Source organism: Cyanistes caeruleus, chromosome 16 (assembly GCF_971803275.1).
Source record: "Cyanistes caeruleus chromosome 16, bCyaCae1.hap1.1, whole genome shotgun sequence".
Classification (NCBI taxonomy): Eukaryota; Metazoa; Chordata; class Aves; order Passeriformes; family Paridae; genus Cyanistes; species Cyanistes caeruleus.
This window is the reverse complement of record NC_141716.1, coordinates 7,036,451-7,060,635: the sequence shown is the minus strand read 5'-3', so window position 1 is coordinate 7,060,635 and position 24,185 is coordinate 7,036,451. Positions and strand designations below refer to the sequence as shown.

Here is a 24,185-nt window from a genome sequence, read left to right as displayed (position 1 = left end):
CAGGTTGTTATCTCCAGAATCAGGAAGGTCAAGCTGCAAAAATAGAATTCCTGTTTATGCGGGCAGCAGCGTCCTGAGGACACGTGGGAAAAGCATCAGGCATGGGCTGCTTGCCACTGCCACCACCGTGATGGCCCCAGCACTGTCCTGGCACTGTTCTCCCTGCCCTTACAGAGCACTGCCCTGGGAATTAAAACTTACCCCCCCCCCGCCTTCCCCTCACTTTATCTTCTTGTGCACTGAGTGCTGCTGAGCTCTGTGGAAAGTCTCCCACCCTGGTTATTTTGATGGGATCACAAGATGTGGGACAGTCCAGGAGGGTGCTGCTATTTTAATATCCCATCAAGGACAGGGAGGACAGTGGTCAGTGACATTGGGCACTGCTTGTGGTAGCAAAAGCCCTCCCCAAAAGGGAGGTGGGGGAACCTTTCCCCAGCAGCAGGAAAGCAGCCAGGCACCCTCTCCCACATGTCCTTGTGGATTACAAATTTCCCTATTTTCAGCTACAGCTTTTGGACATTTCTGTGTACTTGGCTCCAGGGATGGGGTTGGGAGCATTGACCATGCAGGGTCTCATTGGCTGGGGTTCCATCTCCCTGAGGAATACAGCCCTGCTCCCTCCCGCTCTGTCTAGCCCACGCTGGATACTTTCTCAGGAAAAACTCATGAAGGAGACATTGGAGTTTTAAATAAGGAAGTTCATGTGGTTTCTAGAACTGCATTTGTTGTATTTGTTGTATTTGTAACTGTTTTATATCTTTTTCGATCTTCCTGTGTAAAGACTTTGCACACCCTCACTCCCAGCCACAGGGGGTGGCAGCAGGACCTTCATTCAAGCATTTATTACTTTGTTCCTCTGAGAATGGTGATAAACTGTCGATTTCTGCCTCTTTTATGCTGTGTGAAAAAGCGATCACTGAGTATTCAGAGGATTAGGGTCTATTTTGTTAAATCTTTAGGTCAATTTTCTGTCTAATGCTGTTTATTAGGATTCTCACAATACAAAGAGAAGCCTTGGAACAAAAACAACCCATTTCTGGAGAGAGACAGACACATACGGTTTCATACCAACTTTATTTCTTTTTTTTTCCTTTATTTTTTTTCATGATCACTTCTTTTGCACAACAACAACCTCAAGTTGACAATGAAATGCACGTGGCAGACCAAAGGGAACCGGACAAGGCTCTGTTAGGGATGGAAAGTCTTTCCATGACACTGCGCCAGCTCTCCACCCAGCACAAGGGATGGTGACCCAGGCTGTGGCAGGAGGAGCACATCCTGCCCGGAGGGCAGCCAGGGTGCTGAGCCCTGGGGTGACAGCTCAGCCCTGTGCCCACACAGTCATCTTCCAACCCTCTCCTGCAGCCACAGGCCGGCGTGTTCCTCCTGGGGTGCACAGCTGCATATCCCGACTCCATACTTTGGTACTTTCCATTTCAGAGCACTTTAGAGATGTGGAGGCATCGTCTCTCCCGTGGTCCCCATGGGGAGGAGCATCTCTGTCCCCTTGTCAAAGGGTGTGGGAAACTGAGGCACAGGGGATGCCAGGGCAGGGATGCCCAGCTGTCCCCTGTGTCCCTGCACCCCGGGGACCACGGAGCACCCACGTAGGCATGGGCCAGTGCCTGTCTGCTGCTTTACTTAAAGACAACTGACTACAAAGGTGGAATTTATTGGTCTTACTATGTCATCTCGTCCCTAGCATGGAGAGTAAGAAATCTCTAGCACCGTAAACAGCCATTCCCTGACTCATTTCAAGTGGTATCAGAGTGTATGTGCATATATCATTTCCACGGATGCGTTTCTGTGCGCGTGTGCACAGCCGGGTGCACAGCCACTGCGAGGAGGACGGGAATGCCATGGGAGGGATATAACAAATCCCATGAGGCAGGATTGCAGAGCCAGGGCCAGAGAGTCACGCCAGGCTAAGCTAAAGCAAGCAAGCTGAAGTTTACATTTGAAAGGGAGCAGCAATATCGACCTACCCCCGAGGTAGGATGCATGCAACTCCTCAACTCCCACCGGCCCTGGAAGGTCAACTCAAAGGGAACCCCACAAGTGGGTTAGAGCAAGATTTTTTAATGGCTCCAAAATAATAAGACAAGGAATAGGCTCAGACCAGAAGCAGTTGGAGGGGCCAGCATCCTTGGAAGTGCCTATTTACAGGCAGAGCTGAGCTCTGTTGTAGGGAATAACGTGGGTGCAGAGCTGTAATTTGGGCTGCGAGGCCCCAGCTTTCCTACAGCTTCACCCATCACCTGGCTCTTGGTGCCAGTTGGGAGCTCATTTAGCTTCAGCTCCTGTTTCTTGCCCCAGTCAAAGGCTCCTCTCCAGGAGGGTCTTGGAAGGCCTATGCATGCACATGATGATGTCACCCTCCTGACTTTCCTCCCTCACACCACTGCCACACTTGAGGTCTGGGTGGGGATGCCGTGGGTGCCCTGAGGATGCTCCCCCTGCAAGGCACATTCCCGTGTCCATATGCTGCTGCAAAAGTGGGGCTGAAAAGTGTTGGTTCAGAACTCGATTCATAAACATCCTCAAGGATCAGTGGAGACCACAGGACCCACAATAAGAAAGGTTACCCCGAGAACTGGGGGAGGGTTACATGCCATGTCCACATCCATGGTACATGGGAATGCTCCAGGAATGACACAGGCTGGGGCAGTAAGGATGTTAATGAGGATACTTAATTAGTCTCATCTGAGGCATGAAGTATGCAGCTGCACATAGCCAATAGCATGAAAGGATATGGAAAGGCATGGAATAACCATGATCCTGGCCCGAGCCACATGCTGCAGGTTTGGCACAGCGCTGCATGAGCTCCTGGCCACTATGGGTTTGGAGCAGTGGGTGGACACCCCACATCCAGCCAACACCGTGCAGCCAAAGCAGTCATACATTTCCCTGATAGTGCCCAGTGGCACTGGACAAGCTCCTGAACATCCCTGCTCCATCCATCTGCACCAGGCAAACATGGCTCTGGGACACGTAAAGCCTCTGGCCCCACAGCTGAGGCTGTTTCCTTGGCACAACGTGTCTTGGCAGCAGCTCCCTGACATTACCAATGCACAACTCTCCCTGCATGCCCCTGCTCCTTTGGTGCAGGAGCTTCTCCTGCAGTAACACGTTTTCCAGCCATATCCACCATCCCTCACTGCACCAACCTGACAGAGGGGAAAAAAATTAGTTTCCCAGTGCTCACACCTGCATGAGCACCATCTGCCAGGTCATTTTGCGCTTGCCATGGGAATTTTTGCCAGGAAAAGCTATTGCAAGAATAATTCCCCACTTGAGACCCATCTGGGCTCCAGAGAGGGAGAAGAGAGGGGTGTGGGGCAGCACAAGAGACCAAGAGAGAAGCTCCAGGTAGGAATTGAGCCTGGAGACTCAGGAGCTGTTTGGGAGGACAGCTCTGACCAGTACAACCTGTTACAGCCCTCTTTCAACACATGCTAAACCTGACAGATCCTCCAGCTTCTGCAGGGTTGCAGGGAACCACCTGGAACCTCCACACGGGGAGGTTTAGATCAACACTTAATTAATTATATGTACTAGAATTGAAGCATCACCTCTACTCTTCCTCTCAGCCCTTCCTTCTCCTCCCAGCATGAGGAGCAGCTGTCCCCGCTCTCACTGCCCTGCCCGCAGGACTCGGCTGCCTCCAGCTCCCAATTCCATCATTTTCCAGCTGCTCTCTGGTCCAGCATCCCACTGGCACCCTGCCTTCACCTGGCCCAGCCTCCGACTCCTTCTGAGCCCCCAGGAGAGAGTGAAAATGGCCATTTCTCTTGTTTTCAACTCTTGCTCATGAGTACAACATTTCTGATAATAATAATCATAATAATCATAGTACTAAAAACAGTATTTACAACAAGCTCCAGGTCAGAATTACACACCAAGCAAACACTCAGCACCACAGAGAGTAGGACAGGGTTAATATCTCGCAGATACCTTCTCAGATCCCACCAACGTGGGACACAGACATCTGACAGTTTCAACCATTTCTTACACACAAACATTTCATTTAAATTACTTTTTAAATTTTTTTTTTAAACTTTTTAAAATTTCTCGTCACTATATGAATGAGGTGATGCTGGCGGAGATGCCACGCTCTACACAGATGCTTATCTAAGACAGCTGCTACTATAAACTGATCATTAGCTACTGTTAAGAAATTCAACCCTCAGTTTCCTTCTTTGCCCTAAATCTAATTTTCTTTTGTCACTGACAGCACAGGAGCTTTCTAACAGCCCTGTCCTCCCCCAGCCCAGAAGGAGGGATTTGGGAGTAAGGTAGCCCTTCCTTTTAGGAGCAGAGTCCCCTGACATCAAGCCATGGCCATGGAGGGATCCTTCCCACATCCAGCTGGGAATTCTATGGAGAACAGAAAAGAGCCCCAGGATTTGGTCCCCAGCAATCTGCCTTGTGATGGCCCCGAAGAGCCACATCCATCACTGGAAAGAGGGAAGGATTCTTCTGTTCACTAAAAGGCTATTTCACAACCCTGCACCGTCTCTGCTGGATTTTCTCTCCTAACAGAGTGGAATCCTGTATTGTGGGAGCACTGGGGAGCCCACAGGAGACTGAGGGTCTCTCCCAAGGTTCCCACAAAGCTGGGAATGAAATCACCACCCACAGCTCTCCTGAGCAGAGCAGCCAAGACCTCTTAGTCCCCCCTCAGCTGGGGAGAGGGTGGCTCAGTGGCCAACCAGGGCATCAGGCAGTGCCTGCTGTGACAGGGACTTGCTGTGATGTGGCACCTGGCACCAAGCTTTGGGTGGAGCCCCTCAGCTGCTTCCACACGGGTTCTCAAAAATTACCCAAAGGTAAGGGCTGTGGTCACTGCCTAACTGGGCTGGCTCTGGAGGCAGCCAAAAGATTGGGGTTGTGCCCACTGCAAGTCCTGAGCCATCCATCCCTCTCCTTCCTCACTCCCACCATGGGCAAACAGGGGGCTGCTCCCTATTTTACTTCACACACAGAAATTATCACTTACTTCCCATTTTTCTGAAACTGATATTTGGCCCAGAGGAAATACCAAGAGGAGGAAAAGCTCCGGATAAGAGATCCATATTTCTCTGACACTGCTGGTTGAATTTATTAATATCTTCATTTGGGTTTGTTTTTTTTTAACATCAGTTTAAGAAATATTAAAAAAAAAAAAAAAAAAAAAAAAAAAAGACAAAATCCTCCAAAGAAGCTGTTTGATTGACTGATTGACTGATTGATTCTCTATTTGATGTGAACTAGTTGCTATTCTGCTTAGAGGTCCCTATGATCTGTGAATCCCCACAAGCACTGACGATTAGGGATGCAGAGAGAAGCGTGTAGCTGGGGGATGGGAGGGGGGATGGAGAACTGAATGACGCATCTAGACAAACAAAATAAAACGTGTTGGTTGGTCAATTGGTTGGTTTGTTAACAGGAATCAGGTGCTAGATGTGTAGAAAAGCCCTTTATCCAGAGATCTCCTCCCGCTGTTCCTTGTTCCTGCGGACTTCGGCTGCGTGCAGTTCCTGCAAAGACGGGAGAGATGATACCGAGCTGACACGCCCTGCTCTTGTGATCAGTATTTTCCTCCTGCACACAGGATTTGCATCAGACATAAAGAAAGAGACCAATTTCCCATCCAAAACACCCCAAGGGTGGGAGTTACACTTGCAAGAAGTTAAGGATCATCTGTGGGAACTTGGAGGCGATGGAACCTCCAGTGAACACGGTCCTGGCTCCTCTCTCCTGCAAAACCCTTCATTCATCCATCTCTCAGTGAACCTGATGCTCTGGCTTTGCACTTGAACTTATCAGGATTATCCAGGCTATGTTTTCTACTGACCCTGAAGGACGTAACCCACCTCCTCATGCTGCTCTGGAGCAGATCTCCTCAGCAACCACCACCAAGAAAACACCCTGTCCCTTGTACCCATCACACTGGGACCAGACCCCATTTTTCCATAAGGATCAGCACCCCCAGCCCTGTCCCGGGGGTCACGCTCACCTTCTCGCGGAGCCGCTCCCTCAAGGCAGCAAGATGTGCCTCACGGATCTCCCTGCTCAGCTCCATCTTGTAGTTGAGCTTCTCCTCGGCCAGGCGGCTGAAGTTGTTGTTCTCCTCCAGTGCCTTGTGCAGCACCTCCCGCTCATGTTCCCGCTTCTCCGCCAGCTGCTTCAGCACCTGCGCCTCCTGGGTCTGCCGAGGGAGCGGGGTGAGGCCACTGGAGAGGCTCTTCCAGCCTCCATCTCCCCAGGGAGGCTTTCTGACTCCCTCCTCTGCTCAAACCACTCTGCCACCCTCTCCACCCCATACAATCTTCCTGCTTGGAAGATACTTTTGACACCTTTTTACTGCCATCATAGAATTGTCTAGGTTGGAAAAGCCCTCTGAGATCACTGGCCAGCCCACCACTAACCCATATCCCCAAATGCCACATCTACACAATGATGATGATGATGATGATGGAATAGAATTCTCTGCCTAAATCACACTGCAGAACCTCACCCATGTCTCACCTGACAATCTACAGTGGAATAACAAGTGTCAGAACACTTGCCAGCTGTTTTGGATTACTCCCACTGAGTTTTAAGATTTGGTGCAATTAGTACCAGAAAAGTCACTGCTTCTACAGGACATCTCCTTACCTTCCTCCTCTCTTCTGCAGCCTCCAGCCTCCTCTGCAGCTCCTCCAGGGACAGGTCCTTCTTCTTGGGAGGGGAGGAAAGGATTGGGCTCTCAGGAGATAAATCTGAAGGGGACTTCAGGATCACTTCGAAGCTCTGGCCTGATGCCCTCTTATCCAGTTGCTTCACCTCCATATCTTTGTGGAGAAAAAAAACAGTGACTCTGTGAACCTGTGCCATTCAGGAGAGTGACCTGAGGTCATCAAGCTCCTCACACTGGAATTAGGATTTTCCCATGTTCTGATCTGGGTGATTTTGTTTTATCTCCAGAATTTCTTGATTAGCGATCACCTTCATCCCCTCCATGCAAATGCAATTAATTTAAAGTCACGGCATAATTACAGAAAGGTCACATTGCTGTTAATATCTTGTATGTCACCCCAGCATGAAGCAGAGAGACTCTGACTGTGGCAAGCTCCCACATTGCCTTTGGGAGAATAATCCCAACACTGCTGGAGCTCCTGTGGGAGCAGATTACCTACCTCCATACTGGTAGATGGTGTTGGGATGGGGCTGAGTGTGGAAACAGGAGCAGATGAGGGAGAGCAGAGACAGCTCCTTCATTTTCTCCTTGTAGGCTGAAAAATATGAAATAGCAATGAGAGAGATTCTAATGGCAACAGCATCTCTTTTTCATTGAGAAATTAAGCAAGTACCCCATTTGCAGCTATCAGTCTCTATAGAGGCTTTTCTATGCTGCCAGGAAATCCCATTTGCAGCTACCAGACTCTGTGGAGATGTTTCCATGCTGCCATAGCTTGCCAAAAAGTCCCCAAGGAGTGTCTGATCTACAGCAGCCTAAATTAGCTGCCAGTGTGGCAAATGTTATGGGAACACACACAGTAGGGATTTAACACATCCAGAGGCATAAGGTTCTGTGCAGGGTTTTCCCTCCAAAGGAGCTGGGATGCTGCAGCCCATTTAGTTAAACATGTTGGGACAGTTGCCCCACCCTTTCTCCACTGGAAGTGGAATTTCCAGTCTCTGAGATAAATGATGCCCACTGTCACCTGAAAACATTGCTCAAGCCCTGGTGAGTTGGGAATATTTCACAATTCACCATTTCTGAGGTGAGGGTGAAGAGGCAAGAGGAACTCAGCAATGTGGAGAACAAAGGGGCATGCTACTGGGGGAAGAGCTGGGCCCCAGCAGGAGGTATCTATCACAAGATACCTCCTGCCCTGCAGCAGCTGATCAGGGAGGATGTGAGTGGATTCTGCCACCACCTTGGCCCACACAGGCAGAAGTTGGCCAGTCACAGTCTGTGACCACAGTAACCATCTTTCTGTAAAGGACAGGAAACACACAATCCTTTTGAGCTCTGCTGCTGTGAGTCCTCCAGTTTGCTCACTGTTCCTGTGATCAGAGGATTCACCACAGCATCCTCAGTGATTACAAGTGCTGCCCCAACACAGATTGCAGTAATCTGCTTCTGGGGCAATCTTCACCTGTATTTTTGGAGTTCAGCACATTTAAGACAGTGAACTGTTTGCACACTGCTGACAAAGAACCTCAGAATAGAAGGAGTTGAAGTCAGTGAGGTGCTCTGTCAGGCTGTCACATTCTTTATCACATCAGTAAAACCTTGACAGCATCAGTCCTATAAGGCAGGCCAGCAGCTGGGGCTCAGCAGTGGGTGCTGCTAGCTCATGGGTCCTGTGAGGCTCTGTCCTGGGCTGGCTCCTTGGGTGACACCCAGGCTCGTGGGGACAGTGTCTTTGTGGCTGCATGTCCTGACAAACCTACCCTGAGTGTCCTTGTGCTGCCCTTCCTCCTGCCTCTGCCACAGGCACAGGCTGTGCTGTCCTGTCTTGGCTCTGCCTCTGGATTTCCCACAGATCCTGGTGCTTCTGGCCTTGGTTTGTCCCCTCTGTACTGAGCTCATTTCGTGCTCCAGCCAGAGGGGACTCTGCAACACAGCTTCCAATACCACCTTCAGAGCAAAACCCTCCCCTGGGCCAGGACAGGGAAATCCCCAGAACTCTGATCTGCAGAGGCATTAGACACAGAACAATTCTGAATGAAGTAACATTATGTGTATCACGTAGCCTTAGGAATATCTTTCAGGTATTCTCTGCTGCCTTCCCACAGCTAATTGAGTGAGAAAAGCTATGCCTGCTTCATGCTCGAACTTATTTTTCCTCCTAGGTACAGAACTTCACTCAAATTAACACTCTTCTTTTGCTAAACCACCATCCCTGAAGCTCATACCTTGACTGAACAAGCTTTTAGCTTGCTCCCCATTCTGATTTGAACCTCCTGCCCAGTTCTTCTGTTAAATATAAACCAAATAGGAATAGTTTGGACCAGCAATGGCACCTGGACATCTTTGATTTGTTCTTAATGAAAAAAAGCTCTGGAGAGCCTCTGAGAGGCCCAAAGTCGTGACACAGAGCAGGAAGCTAATGCATCTCCTAATGTGCTGCCAAGAACCCTGAGGAGGATCCCAGGGAATAGATGAGAGACATTATCATTTATTATCATTTCGACATTATCATTTAATACAAACAAGCCAGTCAACAAGGTCATTGCTCCACCATTATGTCTGGTCCTGGGTGGAACCAAGGCACGAGGCAGATGTGCCACACCCTTGACCCCCTCATTTAATTCAATTTAATTCAGCGCTTGTTGCAGAGCACAGTGCTGTGTATTTCACGACTTGGGCTGTGTGCAGATGATTCCATATTGCATTCCCTGCCTTTCAGGCGGTTTGCCGTGGTGATTTCACAGCTACCTCCATTCCATCGGGATCTCCCCTGTCCCGCTTTCCCTTCTGTAGAGCAAGCTGCCCGTCCCTCTCTGTCAATTAAAATGAAGAGGAGCAAGAGGACAAAAGGGCTGCGGCAGGGCTGTGCTGAGCGCTGGAAGCGCTCTGTGTCCTTCCCCCGCCCCGGAGCCCGCAGCTGCCCCCGGTGCCAGCCGGCAGCCGCAGTTAGCGGCACACGGGGCCCGGGCAGCGGCGGGGATGGTCCCGAGCAGCCCCTGCTGCCGGCGGCGAGCGGGGGAGCAGCGGGAAGGGGCAGCGGACCGAGCCCCCCGCGCCCCCCGCAGCTGCCGGGGCAGCGCTCCCCGGCCGGAGCTGTCCCTTCAGGACTGGCTCCTCCGGCGGAGCCCGGCCGGAGCTGTCCCTTCAGCACCTCCGCGGGGCCGGCCATGAACGGGGGAAGGACTGAGCCCTGAAGAAATTATAGAACCTTAGGAGCACGGAATCGTCACGGATTTGTTCGGATTGGAAAAGCTCTCCAAGATCGTCAGGTCCAAGTGTTCCCCCAGCACGGCCAAGCCCACCACTAAACCATGTCCCCAGGTGTCCATCCACATGGCTTTTAAATCCATCCAGGGACGGGGACTTCACCTGTTCCCCTTGACAATCGTTTCGGTGAAAACATTTTCCTAATGTCCAATCTAAACCTCCCCTGGCACAACTTGAGCCATGTCCTCTTGTCCTGTCACTTGTTAACTGGGAGAGGAGGTCGACCCCCACCTTGTGGGGGCTGTACCTCCTGTCAGGGAGTTTTAGAGAGTGAGAAGGTCCCCCCTGAGCCTTATTTCCTCCAGGCTGAGCCTTCCCGGCTCCCTCAGTGGCTCCTGGTGATCCAGACTCTGTTCCCTTCCCTAGCTCTGTTCCCTTCTCTGAACAAAGTCCAGCCCCTCAATGTAATTGACATCCTGAGGAGCCCCTGATCCATGCCCCGAGAATTACAGGGATCCCTGAAATCTCCACACCTGTGATCCAGAGCCAGCAGTTGCACCTGTGGGACACAGAAACATCACAGTGATGTCCTTGTGCTCATGACACATTCTGTGACAAATTGTTTCATCAGGCCAAGCCAAGAAAAGGCATCCTGTGAGGAGAGGTACATCCTCTGACTCAGTAACTAAAATAAAGACCCATGACCTCTGGGTCACAGTTTAGGAACCTGTGTCAGTGAAGATCAAACCTGAGATCTACTGAAACAAGACTTTGTCTCAATCACAGCTGCTTAAAACTCAGGGGCAAAAGATTGCCAACCTCAGCACTAGAATTTGTTTCAGAGGTATCCACACTCTTATTTGCAATAGATTCAAGGTTTTGAGGACATATTTATGCCAGTGGACAAACCCCTTGAACCAGGAAAAGGCATGTGGCTGGACAGAACATGACATGGCCAAGGAGTTCCTGCCCAGAAAGGCTGGATCTAGAGCTCAAATGTACATATTTTAAGAACAATTAGACAGGGTATGCTGAACTTTTTACTTGAGCATCTATTAGCATTTTTACTTTTGTTAATTTAGTAAAAATAAATTCAGCTTGCACTGAGCAAATATTTAATTTCTGTATAAATTAATCTTACTCAGGTCCTCAGGGACTTGATACCAAAGCATTGCTTCAGTCTCAGAGGTGTAGCAAGAATTCTGCCTCCCTGGTGGGCAGAGGATTAGGATAGGCTGCTCACTCAGGTATGAATTAGTGATATTTTACTTCTCTTTTAAGGCAAACACTGTAATAGAAGGATCAGCAGCAAATTCATTCACTTTGGTATGGTCTTCCTCACTGTCATAATGTTTTACTTCTGTCATATCAAACATATCAGGGTTCAAACACTGCAAATAACTGAGTTGTGTAAACCAAGAAGTGAATAAACTGTAGAAGTTAGAGAAAATATATCAGCGTCCCATCCTGTAAAGTGGAGTGAACTCACATTTTGTTGGCTTTAGAGGAATCTGAACAGTGATTAAGCTACAATCCATAAAGATGCAGTCAATTCCTCAACCTTTCTGAAGATTTATGCCCAGCAATCAGCACAGGCTGATTCTGATTTGGTTGTATTACACCCCACACCCCATGAGCCAATCAATCTTTATTAAAATTTTTTGTCTTACTATTTTCTGCACATTGTATTACAATAGAATATATTGCCTGGGAAAAAAAACACTTTCTTCCTGTTGCAAAGAGAAGGAGGGAGGTGTCCTGAGCCTCCACCAAGGCACCAGGAGGCTCAGGGTGCTCCTTTCCTGTGCTCCCTCTAGTGCTGTAGGGAACATCCTGCATTTCCATATCCCCACGGCTTTGCAGGAGTGCTGTGCACACCATCGATCCATGTAAAGTGTTTATCTCCAAGTCAGCCCCCGCAGACATTATCCAGCTGCTCCCCAAGTGCTGGTGGTGCCAGAGATGGAGGAACAGCTGGGAATGGTGTGGTGCAGGAGCAATGGGATTCATTTTCCTGCTCATGATGTGCCTGGATGGCTTCAAGCCTGGGGGCTTGAAACCTATTATTCATTAAAAAGTTTTGTTCTGTTTCCTGAATACATAAAGCAAAACTGCAGCCAGCTTTTGGGGTGGTATTTAGTGGCATCCAGCAAAAGAGAGCGAGGCCATCTTGACACAACACCAACAGCATCAGTCACAGTGAACCACAGGCAGAGCAAGGCTAATTGATGTGAAATTTAAATGGAAGAGACTGGATGTGCTCTGTCTGATAGCAAGGTCAGAGGAAGGTTACTACAAGAAAATAATTTGGTTTGTGAAGATAACTTTAGAGAAGTAAGAATAAATTTCCATAATGAATATTATCTCATGAAAAAATAAGAACTGGCCAATTGTAAATGCAGTCAAAGCTTAAACAGAAGGTACAGAAGACAGAGAGAACTGAGACCTCCAGCACACACTGCAATGCCACACACACAACAAAAGCAACCAGAGTCCTCCACAAGCCTTGAGAGTACAGCAAGCTCTACATTTTCTCCCCTGCTATGAATCATATCATAAAAATATTGGCCAGACCTTCAGCCTAATGCACTTCCACTTTCTTGCTCCCCAGCTTCCACAAACAAGTCAGCAGCAGATCTTACAGAACCAGAAAACACTAGTGGGATTTTTGTTTAGCTTTTTGTTGGTTGGTTGGTTGATTGGGTTTTTTTTGTGGGTTTTTGGGTTTTTTGTCAGCTCAGTAGTTGTAGCCCACACTACATAAGGACCACAAGATCCAGGCCCAGAAGATACCATGGGCTCATGTGGAATCATCCATGAGAACAGGCAGATGTGAGGTTTACTCTGCCTTCTGTCAGACATCTGCTCAACTGTTGCCCAGGAATGGTTTCCAATCACCCACCTCCTTCCCCCCAGGTTTTATTGGCAGCTCATGAATGTCACAACAACCTGTGCTCTGCACAGCCAAAGCATCAGCAAATCACTTGAGCTGTAGCACTGGAACATGTGGGCTGCTCCCAGGAAAATAGGCAGGGAAATCTCCTCTTGTATGGGCTCAGCAACAGAGAAGGCCCCAAGCTGTGCAGCAGAGCCCTGGCTGGGGGGTTACTGTTGGAAGGAGAGAAGCATGGCCTGTATTGCTTGAAAAAGCAGAAGAAGGAACCAAATGGAAGCAGCTGAATCCAGAGTTTGTGGATTTGGGGCAAACACAGGTTTCACAGTCAGGTTTGGGTGAGACAAAGAGCTACAAAAGAACTGTGGAGCTACAAAAGAACTGAGGAAGAAGTTATGAGACAGTCAGACAGAGCCCAGTGCCATGATGTGTCAGGTACAGACATGCTGTATGACCACAGACAGTCATTTGACCTCTTTGGATCTTGGTTTCCTTTCCATTAAATGAGGATTATTATATTTCCGCATAATATAGTGGTACTATTTGTGTAAACAAATTCAGAAAGGATAACATTCTCTAGAAGGACAATAATCATGTAGAGGTACCTTGAAAGAATAGAAGGATTATTTGGAAATATGTTGGAGGAATATCACCATTTGGGAGGTGCCAAAGTGCCACAGCACATGCACATGGTCTTCAGTTGCTCTCTGGCTCTTTTGTATTTTCTAAATTGTAGCCCATTGATTTGACTCCCTTCTGGATGGGAGACTTTAATTTTTAAATCATAACTCATATCTGGATGAATAAAGCCTTTGTCAGTAGAACATCTGGGAGGGATTAGCCAGGCATGTTGTTTACAATTAATTTAAGGGTATAGAAGTTTGAGTGAGTTTCAGGTCCCTCCAAGGATTGTCCTAAAGAATCATTGGCCCCGTTCACCTCTCTGCTTCCCACGCTGCTGTCACAATGGGCTTATTTGCAGCCTGCTGGTTGCCACATCAGACCACTAAATCTCAGCTTTTACTCAAAAGAAGGAAAATGTGTTCATCTGATGAAACAGTGCCTTCACCAGATCTGAACCAACAATGACAGATTCCAAGAAAGGGCTCCTTGGAGATGTCTGAAGCATCTTCCCAGAGTCTACATGGTGCTGATAAACAAGGTATTATTTATATTTCAGAAAGAACAAGTTTTTGCTAACTATTTAGAACCCTTGTTTAGATACTCTGGTAAAAACATATAAATGCCTACAATAATAGGCTCCTTTGGCATGTAAAACTGAATTCCCAGTAAAAGAACCATAATTTTTTAAGGCCACATAGACTTCTTCAACAGCCAAAGAAGACATTAATTATTTCTTGAGAACACAGAGAGATGGAGAGCTTGATAGAAAGGACTCTGACTCTCCAGCATGGGCAGAAGAAATGTCAGGACAGGGTAACACCACATGGTGTCCTTCAATGCCACCCAAAAAAGCGATCAGAGGTACATGAAGTCCCTCAGCTCTCACATTTCAGTGCAGGATGGGGAAACCTTGGGATCTGCCAAGGCCCATTTACCATACCCAGTTATGAGGCCAGGAATGACAACCTGGTGTTTCCTCTTGGCTCCACCTTCTCAGACACGCCAGCGCTGGAGAAAGCCGGTGGGGATGTCACCTTCTGCATCATTTCATAATCTCAGCTCTCTTTATTCAACACAGATGCTACAAACTGTGGGGGGAGTTCCTTAGCCCTGCAGAGCCCAGCCAGACCCTTGGTCCGCGGTGCACAAAAGCACGGAGGCCCGAGCAGAGGCTGCGGGAGGAGGTGCGAGGGCTCTGCCCTGCAAGGGCTGCCCGGCAGCAGGGCCGGCACCGCAGCCCGGCCGGCACTGAGCATGTGCCGCCCATCCCGCGGCTCCAGCACCGACAGCAGCGCCCGGAGCCACCAGAAAACGCCGCAGGTGACACGGAGAAAAGAGAGAGGGCAGCCAGGCTCGGGGGAGCAAGCCCTGTTTCTTTTTATCCCAAGGATTTGGTTGGTTGTTTAAACAAACCAGGCAAATCTTCCCGAGGGGGATAAGCCCGCGGGCATCAGCCGCAGACGACTGCAGCTGCCCTCCCCTCGGCACGGGTCGGCTTTCGCTGAGAATAAAGAAGGAAAAAATGAAGAAAGCAAACAAGACTCATTCCTTAATTGAAGGATTCCTAATTCTTTTTCTCCTGCTTTACCAGGCTACTCTCCATTGCTGCTGTACGAGCTGTAGGCGATGGGGAGTTGCTCCTGCAAAGGCAGCTGGGCGAGGCTCAGCCCCGACCCTCCCTTGGCACACAGCGCCCTATTCTCTCCCCTCCTGCCACAGCACTGCCTTCCATGACTTCCTACTCCTTGAAATTGCTTCTCTACTTGATCTGAGTCACAAGGAAGCCCCATTTCACGCTTCTTCATGATCTTAAGTCTCTTTGACAGTAAAACTGCATCTTTGGGAGGACAAAATGTGCTATGGGCATGCAGTGGGTTGGGAGGGTGAGAATGCACCAACTGGAAATCTCATGTTCTGCCTACGGGTGTTTCATCCACCACCCCGTCCATCTCAAGTTTGATGCAACCTTGGTTTAGAGGGCTGGTGAGTCTGATCCTTCCCTCCCATCCCCACTCTGCAAGCGAGGTCCAATCCTGCTCGGTAGGGAAGGCAGAAGATGGGTGGCACCTCCCAAGAGTGCACTGCTGCAGACATTCATTGAGACAGGGATACTCACAGGAATATATACAATATCTGCAGGATTTCTCTCATAAACACATTTTTACAATGCTGCTTTATGTCTTTAATTGCATGCAAAGCCCACTCAGGATCGGCTGCACCCTTATACTCCCCCCACATACACGCCCCTCCATCTCTCTGTCCTTCTTCCCCCTGCATCTACTGTCTTTTAAAAGGAGCAAGGAATAGAAAATGCACGGCAGGAAACCACGGCAAAGGGCAGTGAAAGAAGCAAGAAGTGTTGCCTGGTCTCCTGCGGGCTGGTTCCCTGCCTGGGGGGGCACAAAGCACTGCCTGCTCTTCTTTTTTGTCTGTCACTCCTGCTCAGCCCTTCAGGATCTTGCTTCCCCCTCCCAAGCCGCTCTTTGTGAGCTGCAGAATTCAGAGTAATAAAAAAAAAAATTCAGTTTCCTAAAAGAAAAAGACCCTCTAAACCCACCCACTCTTCATTGTACCATTTCAAGCTTTTCTCCTTCACCCAAACTCTCAGTTTTAGCCACCTGAATCTCTCCTTCCCAGTCAAAGGGGGCAAGACGGGTCTTTAGGAAGCTGGACCGAAGCAGCACAGCATCCTCGGGCTGCCATGCTGAAGCCAAACCCGAACAGGCTCCCGGGCAGCCGAGCTGTGATTCCCGGCGCTGCTGCAGGAGGGAGGAAGGGCTTCCCTTGCAGCATCTCATTTCACCCAACGCCATCAGAGGACCGCTCCCCTGTAGCATCTTCGAAACAAGAAATGTGAGCTGTGCAAGAAATCTGGGGCTGGGAAGCCCGGAGAATACACAAAACCCCATCCAGGTTCTTCTGGCTGGCTTTGGGGGATTTTTTAGGGCATTAATGACTCTTGCCCATGTCTTCCTCTCCATTACAAATTTAGGCAATGCATGATCTTCACAAAACAAAATGTAATTTCTGATTTCCTTACATCCAGCTGCACCGCATGCAATTTTTCCTCAGAAAAAAAAAAAAAAAAAAGCTCTACGATGTTACAAAAATAATATTTAATTGGCACGTAGCAGCATCTTCTAATGGCACAATGAAATGGCAGCAATACTTTAAACTGGCAAGTTTATCACACGTGTATTCATATTAAAATAAAAAGCCCACCTGCTATCTTGCATCAGAGGGGTGTGTGTGTGTATGGGGGAGGAAGGGGAACAATGCTGCCATACCAGCTGCCTCCTCAGCACAGAACTCCCCCACGAGGGAAAAAAAAATAACAAACCAAACTCAAACCCTCAGAATAATTATATATATATATATATTTATATATATACATATATAAAAAACTTGATGGTTTTAGAAGTGCTTTGATGTCAAGCCCCCGAGAAGCCGCCTGTCCTACCTGAGACGGTGCTGGCCATGCTGCGGCGGGAGCGGAGCGGTGCTGCAGGAGCAGGAGGGAGCGCAGGAGCTGCGGAGGTGCTGCAATGCTGCGGGGAGGGAGGACTGACTCAGCTGGAGGGGGCTGCAGCCATCCGCGGCGGGGAGAGGCTGGAGCGCCCAGAGAAAGGCGAGGGGTGGAAAGAAAAAGAAGGGTCACTAGTTCAGAATATTAATGAGCGTATCAGGCCTCCTTTCCTGGGTGGCTTTGACGGCAGATCCCTCCCAGGCAAGCCTGCCTGCCAGGAACACAGCCCCACGGCGGGGGGGCGAGACACACCCAGCTGGGCGCTGGCAAAAGAGGATTTTTTCCTCCTCTTCCTCCCTTTCTTGTCTGCTCGAGATGGGCTAAACCGCTTTTTCCCTTAGAGTTAAGCAATTTTTTTTTAATTTTATTTTTTTATTTTTTTGAACCAGCCATTCCTAGGCAGCCTCACCTGCAGGGCCAGGTTGGGGGTCTGGCTTGACTGGGCTGAGGTGTGAAACCGAAATCCCAAACCTTGCAGCAGCTTTAGGCAAACAGCAAAGGGAGGAGGGATCCCAGCAGGTTTTTAGGCATGGGATTAGTTTTTTGGGTATTTTTTTTTTTTTTTTTTTGCACTGGCACTGAGGCACTAAAGGAGCTGCAGTTTGGGGAGGAAACTGCTGTAAAAGTAGAGGAGAAAGAGCAGAATGGAGCCTTTTGATTTCAGTGAGAATTCTCTGGGTTTCTCTCCCACCCTAGGCATCCTATAATTTTCTGTTTTCTATAATTTCCATTTGTGGCTATTGCCGGGGGCCAACGTTTCTGTGCTTTTAGAGCACCACACACACTCTTATGAGCAAGGAATCCTCCCAAACCCACACATCTCCTGGCACGCTGCAATGCAGACACTCCCAAACAATTCCAGCTGCTGCAGAGAACCACAAGTTGTTGGAATACCTGCCAGTGCTCTGGCTTGCTCAGGGGCAGAAGCCACAGACACTGCCTACAAAATTCAGCTAGAAAGACAAAGACTTCTTCTTCTTTCTTAATTTTTCCCTCAATCTCCCAGCATCCTATTCTAACACTGTCATGGAAGAAAAGAAAAATAGAGGAAATGTCTAACTCAGAATAAAATGAACACTATCCACACATCTTCAATGTGTGTTTGCAACAGTAGTTTTTTTTAATAACCTTTAACTGCTCCCTGTTCTGTCCAAGGCTTGTTTGTAGTTCCAACTCTCTCTACTTTCTCCTTGGATTGGATAGCTACAACTTGACAGGTTATCTTGTGTGTATTTCAAAAATGAAACATGATCAGAGGAAGGCAGCCATCCCAGGCACCTGACTGCTGGAATGATTTCCCCCTTCAGGATGATTTCATCCTTCAGGATGAACTGTGCTTTTGATATTCCCAGCAGTCCCAAGAGGGTCTGGCTACCTCCTGCAACATTCTGGATCTTTTGGTATCAATCCAGCATGACTTTTATTCCTTTTATTAAGGAAAGGGTGTGGAATGATTTCAAGATGCCATGGCCATGTGTCCCACTGGAATACACTGCGTGAGAAAAAGGAAGCAAATTATTTGGAAGGTGAAGGTGGAAGGCTGCGTTGTTATTTCTCAACAGAAAATGGACTGAAAGGCTCTGGACTATCAGGATTAAAAGAAATCAAATAATTTGAAGAGCAAACAAAAGACTCAGAAAGATAACAAATGGCAACTCAATGCTCCCCTATTTGGAAAGCTGCAAATAATCTTCATGCCAACCACAGGAGTGTCACAGATGGTCTTCGTGGCTTTTTTGTCCCATTACTGCTCTTCTGGCAGCATCTGGATCTCATCTGGGACAAGAGATCCTGCCTGGGCAGCCTCTGAACAAACATGGCCATTATTCACTTTGCACTTCTGCAGAGCAGCAGTGTTCCCCTTGCTGGAGTCCCTCGTGTGGTTCAGCCACTTCCCCACAGAGGTTAAGGATCATCTTTCACAAGGTTTTGGTTTTGTACGTTGCCTTCTTTTTTTCCTTGAAAATGAAAAATAGGTTATTGAAGATCTTAAAACCCAGTAATGAGTGAGAAGTGGAGATGGGCTGGTTCCTCCTGGCTGGGCTGGCAGGGACAGGCGGGTGAGGGGCTGTCACACAACTCTCTGTGCTGCTTGGACACAGTTTTGAAATCTCTCCTCCCTCTCCAAGCTCCAGCTTTGAAAGAACTCAGGTTTTATCCTAGGCAGACAAACACCAAGATGACAATCCAGCAGGAGACCAACACCTTTATTTATCACGTCTGTATCCCAACAGATGCTGCAGCTTCACTAAACCTCCACAACAAGGAATATATTTTTCTCTCTAAACTTATAACCCATTTCCTCTGTTCTGTTTTTAGAAGGCCAGCAATGCTGGAGGGAGCCTGCAGCCCTGGTCAGGTGAGGTCACTGGTGCAGAGGAGCAGCCTCCAGGAGCTGCGGAGAGGCCGGTGCTGACTCATGTCTGCTGTTGGACACGGGCACCTGCTGACTCACAACCCACTCCTGCCTCGGGCTGGGCACCTCCCAGCTCCCCTCTCTCAGCAGGTGACACTGCTTCTATCAACAGCACCGAAATAAGGCAAAATAATCTCCTTTGATACACTATTGATATTGTTCTTCCAGGTAGGAAAGACGTACTTACAGGAAATAACAACAACACAGTATTCCATGTATTTATGAGGAGTTCTAAACACTTTTTCTGCCATAAAGTTATCCCACATGCTCACAAAATTTCTTTTGCAGCTTAATTGTGTGTGACTGGTATCACATTAAAGCGTTCACAGTCAGAAACATGAGCAAAAGCAGCTGTTAAATTTTGTATGGAGCACACCAAGATCCACAGGAATCTCAGAACTCAGAGTTCTTCAGTCTATTCCCTGCAACTAAGACAGTTCATGATCCAGGTTCAGTTTAAGATCCAAGTTCAGCTCAAGGAATTTAAGGGCTAGCAATAAAAATAGCAACACCCATGAGCTCCTCTGACCCAACACCATGACACAGGAGGTACCATAAGTTTGGGAACAGATCACACAGTGTTTAGCTTATACAGCTTAAGGTCTGTTCCTTTTAACATCAGAACTGTTCTACACACAAACAAGCCTTGCAGCTGGCCAGGAGTAAACTAATTTAAAGCTACATTAAAAGGAGCCACATCCTGTTCTACACCCATGCAGTGACAGCATGAGATACAGCAATAAACCACAGAGATGAGTACAAAATATTTTGTTCCTGCCTTCTCTCTCATATGGCTGCATAAAACATAGTTTTACAAAATCTGGGGATCCAGATAAACCAAGCCTATACATTTATTAAACAGATTCTGACAAAACTAGCTAGTCCATCAGTTCAGAGCAGTTCACCACAATCACACGGCCTAAGAACCTGGAATGCCGACAAAGCCATTCCTGGATGTGCCTGGCAGGGGACTGAAGGGTGGGAGCACCGCGCTGGAGAAAAGCCTGGAACAAAGGAGCGGCACATTCACCCCTAACAAAAGAGACCCGTCAGAATTCATTACCGTTCCTAACGCAGGAGCTACAGGCTCAACATAAAGCCACAGAACCCTCCCACCTCAAACGCCGAGGGTTTCACAAAGAATCCTGCCGTGCTGTGCCCTCTCCTGCGTGCAGCACCGCCCAAGGGTGGCCGACCCCAGCACAAAGCACAGCAGGGCCCTGGAGACAAGCGCTGGCCAAGGACATCGCTTATCACACGCTCCGGAACCGCTCAAAAGGGGAGAAACGCCATTCCCGGGCGGCCCTGGCGCGGGGGACCCCTTCAGGGCTGGGAGGCTTTGGAAATGCAGCTTTTCGCGAGCGAACAGCCGATATTCCGCCTCTTCGGGGCCGAACCTCGGCCTCCGCCCCGGGGGAAGCGGCTGCGGAACCCTCCGGCTGAACCGCCCGGGCCTGTTTGGGTGAGCGGAACCCGCTTCCCTCAGACCCGGCAGCGCTCAAACCCCACCGGGCTCGCACCGCTCCTGCCCGGGGCCCCTCATGAGCCAGCAGCTCCCAGCCCCGCTCGCTCCCCGACACTCCGGCCCTGGCTCCGCCAGGCTCCCCCCGGCCCGGGCCCGCCATGGCCGCCGCCTTCCCCGCTCGTTACCGGGGCAACGCCGCTGCTCTCGCGAGAGCGCGCCGGAAGTGACGCGCCGAACGCGTTGGTGTGGCACGTGACAGCGGCGCGGGGATTCCGAACGGCGCAGCGGGAGGTGCGGGCCCCCCGGGACACGGCAACATGGGGCACGGGAACGGGGGGACCCCGGAGCACAGGGAACTGGGACCCCGGGAACGCGGGGACCCTGCAGCACAGGGAACTAGGACCCCGGGAACGCGGGCTGGAGCGGGCGGTGCGGCCCGGCCCGGGAGTACGGGAGTGGGAGCGGATCCTGAGTGCCCGTGAGCCTCCTGCGGAGCCCCTGGTACCGGCCCGAAGCCGTGTGACCGAATTGCTCCTCCCAGTTCCTGAAGGGGCCGACAAGGAAGACGGAGGGAACCTCTTATTTGGATCTGTAGTGACAGGACAAAGGGGAATGGCTTCAGCCTGACAGAGGGCAGGGTTAGATGCGATATTAGGAAGAAACTCATCCCTGTGAGGGTGGTGAGGCCCTGGCACAGATTGCCCAGAGAAGCTGTGGCTGCTCCATCCCTGGAAGTGTCCAAAGCCAGGTTGGGCAGGGCTTGGAGCAACCTGGGATAGTGGAAGGTGTCCCTGCCCATGGCAGGGGTTGAATGAGATGAACTTTCAGGTCTCTTCCAGCCCTATCATGGCACGATATCACTGCGACAGCAGGGTCATCACGTTCTGCCCTTCCTTGCAGGCACCTCTGGGGGTGAACCATGCCCAGGATCACTCTGAATGGGATCACGGTGGATTTCCCCTTCCAGCCCTACCCATGCCAGGAAGCCTACATGGCCAAGGTGCTGGAATGCCTGCAAAAGGTGCGTGAGTGTCCATCTGTGTGTCATTTCTAATGGTACAAAATTATTTCTCTAAGAAGATACTGTCACAATTCAAGTTTTTTTAATATGCTTTGTATGCTGTCTTTCCTTATTTTCCCTGATCTTTTAACTGTATTTTTATTTTACTCTGTGGTAATTATAATTGCAGCTGGCAGGTGACAGTCAGTAGAAATATAGATGTGATGCTTCTGCCTAAATTGGGAAAAGGAAGAAAAGCTGAGAAAGCAGTGCTTGTATTCATTCAGTCTGTCCTTGGCTCTCTGGAGTTCCACAGAATTACAGAATCATGGATGGTTATATTTGGAAGGGAACCTAAAGCTCACTTTGTTCCCACCTCCTTCCACTATCCCAGGTTGCTCCAAGCCTCATCCAACCTGGCTTTGAACACTTCCAGGGATTGGGCAGCCACACCTTATCTGGGCTCCCTGTGCCAGGGCCTCACTGCCCTCCCTGGGAAGAATTTCTTTCTAATGTCTAATATAAACCTACTCTCTGTCAGTAGGAATCCATTCTTCCTTGTCCCTTTCCATGTTTCTTGTAGCCCCCTTCAGAAACTGGAAGGCCCCAGTTAGGTCACCTTGGGGCCTTCTGTTCTCCAGGCTGAACAATCCCAGTTGTCTCTTCCTTGTAGGAAGGATTTGGTCATCTTGTTAATATTTGGACTATTTGTATAATTTTCATTTGCTGTGCGAGAGGATAATTTTACTGAATGAATGTCAAAAGAATAAAATGCTTTCTTCACAGTAGTTATATTTTTTTTTTTTTTCCTGGACACATCTTCATGTTCCCTGTTCTCTTGAGGTTCCAAACAAGCTTATTGTGGAAACTTTGGCTTTCCACCTGGCTCTGCATTGCTCTGTATCACAGTGCCTGCTTGGTGCCTCCTCTCATTGAACTCAGTGAACTCATGATATAAATTCCTTTCGTACACTTGAGCTCACTGCTGCTTTTTTCCAATTTTTAGTATTGCCACACACTTAAAAATTGTACCTGTAGGACAAGGTGTAAAGTTCTCTACCTAAACTGACATGGGAGAAAACTTTAATCCTAAAGTAAACCAGCACTCTGATATCTGGGAGCCACTTTCTGGGCTGGTTTTTCCATAACTTCTCATATTTTCATCTGTTTTATGCTGAAATGTGACACAGTCCAATGGCTCTAATGTTAGAGAATTGAATTCCTGTGCTAAATAAATGTGATGCTAGCTCTGGGTTTTTGATTGAGCCTCATTAAATTAATTAGAGAGTTCTACAGGTTGATCAGACCTCATGTGTGGATGTTCCTTGGTGATGCTGCCAGCTGGTGTTTGCCCCTTGGCAGGGGACATTCAGTACTGCACCAAGACCTGTCCTACTGAACCCCTAAATCCCTCTTTTATTTCTCTCCAACAAAGAAGGTAAATGGCATTTTGGAGAGCCCCACAGGCACGGGGAAGACCCTCTGCCTGCTGTGTTCCACCCTGGCCTGGCGGGAGCACTTCAAGGACACCATCTCAGCCCGGAAAATCGCACAGCGCATGAATGGGGTGGAGCTCTTTCCTGACAGACCTGTGTCCTCCTGGGGCACTGCTGCCACAGATGGAGATGTCCCAAGTGAGTACCACCACCTCTGCACTCAGGGGTGTGAGCCAACATGGGCTTTTATCTATTTTTTTATAATAAATATGCAATTATAAAAGTTACAGAGCTATTGCTGAGCAGGTGAAGCACAGTTTCACCATTTTATACATTTTCAAGGTGTTTTCTGTAGTTTGAATTTTTCTTAGAGCTCATTTAATTCTTTAGTTTCTTAGAAACTCATTTAACTCATTTTATGTATGTGAATAATTAGATGACAGCATTTCCTGCTGTCTCTACAAGGCAAACTGTTACCATAGTACCAGCTGGGGAAGAAGGCTAAGAATATCCCTGGTTCTCCTTTCTATGCTTATAATGTCTTTCTGCTTTTTTTCCTCTTGTTTTTGGCAGCTTATTACACTGACATTCCTAAAATAATTTATGCCTCCAGGACTCACTCCCAGCTCACACAGGTCATTAATGAGCTAAAGAACACGGTGTACAGGTGAGTATGATTTAGGGCAGTGTCCTTATTCAAAGAAAAGGTAGAGAAACCCCTCTGGTGTAGTTATTGTTTGAACTTCTGTGGATGAATGCATAAAAGATGATATCCAGAGAAATGTAGTTCCTTTAATGTGAATGTTTAGAACATTTCCTTGTTGATGGGTTTGGTTTATTTTAATGCTTCACAGCTTCTCTTCCCTCCTTCAGTCACAGAATTTTCTGAATTTAGTCTGGTTTTGTTTTTTTACTTGACATATTAGCTTATAAAATTACATTTTTTAATTTTTC

At 48.6% G+C, this 24,185-nt stretch overlaps 2 protein-coding genes across 12 annotated transcripts in view; one reads left to right on the top strand and one right to left on the bottom strand.

The window, feature by feature from the left end:
• Positions 1 to 1,055: 1,055 nt before the first annotated feature.
• On the bottom strand, positions 1,056 to 21,041 carry STMN3 (stathmin 3). 2 transcript variants are annotated; one of them, XM_023939719.2, is made up of 6 exons: positions 20,981 to 21,041; positions 16,849 to 16,997; positions 7,161 to 7,256; positions 6,640 to 6,815; positions 5,999 to 6,190; positions 1,056 to 5,519 (listed from the first exon to the last, which is right to left on the bottom strand). In XM_023939719.2, exons 2-6 carry the CDS (start codon positions 16,865 to 16,867, stop codon positions 5,460 to 5,462), a joined length of 543 nt encoding a protein of 180 aa, XP_023795487.1. In that variant the 5' UTR covers positions 16,868 to 16,997; positions 20,981 to 21,041; the 3' UTR covers positions 1,056 to 5,459. The 2 variants fall into 2 exon arrangements, with proteins under 2 accessions (XP_023795487.1, XP_023795486.1); XM_023939718.2 differs by lacking the exon at positions 1,056 to 5,519 and having other exon boundaries at positions 5,912 to 6,190.
• Positions 21,004 to 24,185, top strand: part of RTEL1 (regulator of telomere elongation helicase 1) — a 45,246-nt gene continuing 42,064 nt past the window's right edge. For 4 of the 10 annotated variants that reach the window (XR_015277100.1, XR_002868886.2, XM_023939715.2 and 1 more), the window contains exons 1-4: positions 21,004 to 21,086; positions 21,696 to 21,816; positions 23,231 to 23,429; positions 23,805 to 23,898. Coding sequence is in view for 8 of the 10 variants with exons in the window: in XM_023939715.2 (XP_023795483.2) it covers positions 21,715 to 21,816; positions 23,231 to 23,429; positions 23,805 to 23,898 (395 nt within the window). In the remaining 2 variants the exon portion in view is untranslated. The other 6 variants (XM_086853289.1, XM_086853287.1, XM_086853285.1 and 3 more) reach the window with 3 other exon arrangements.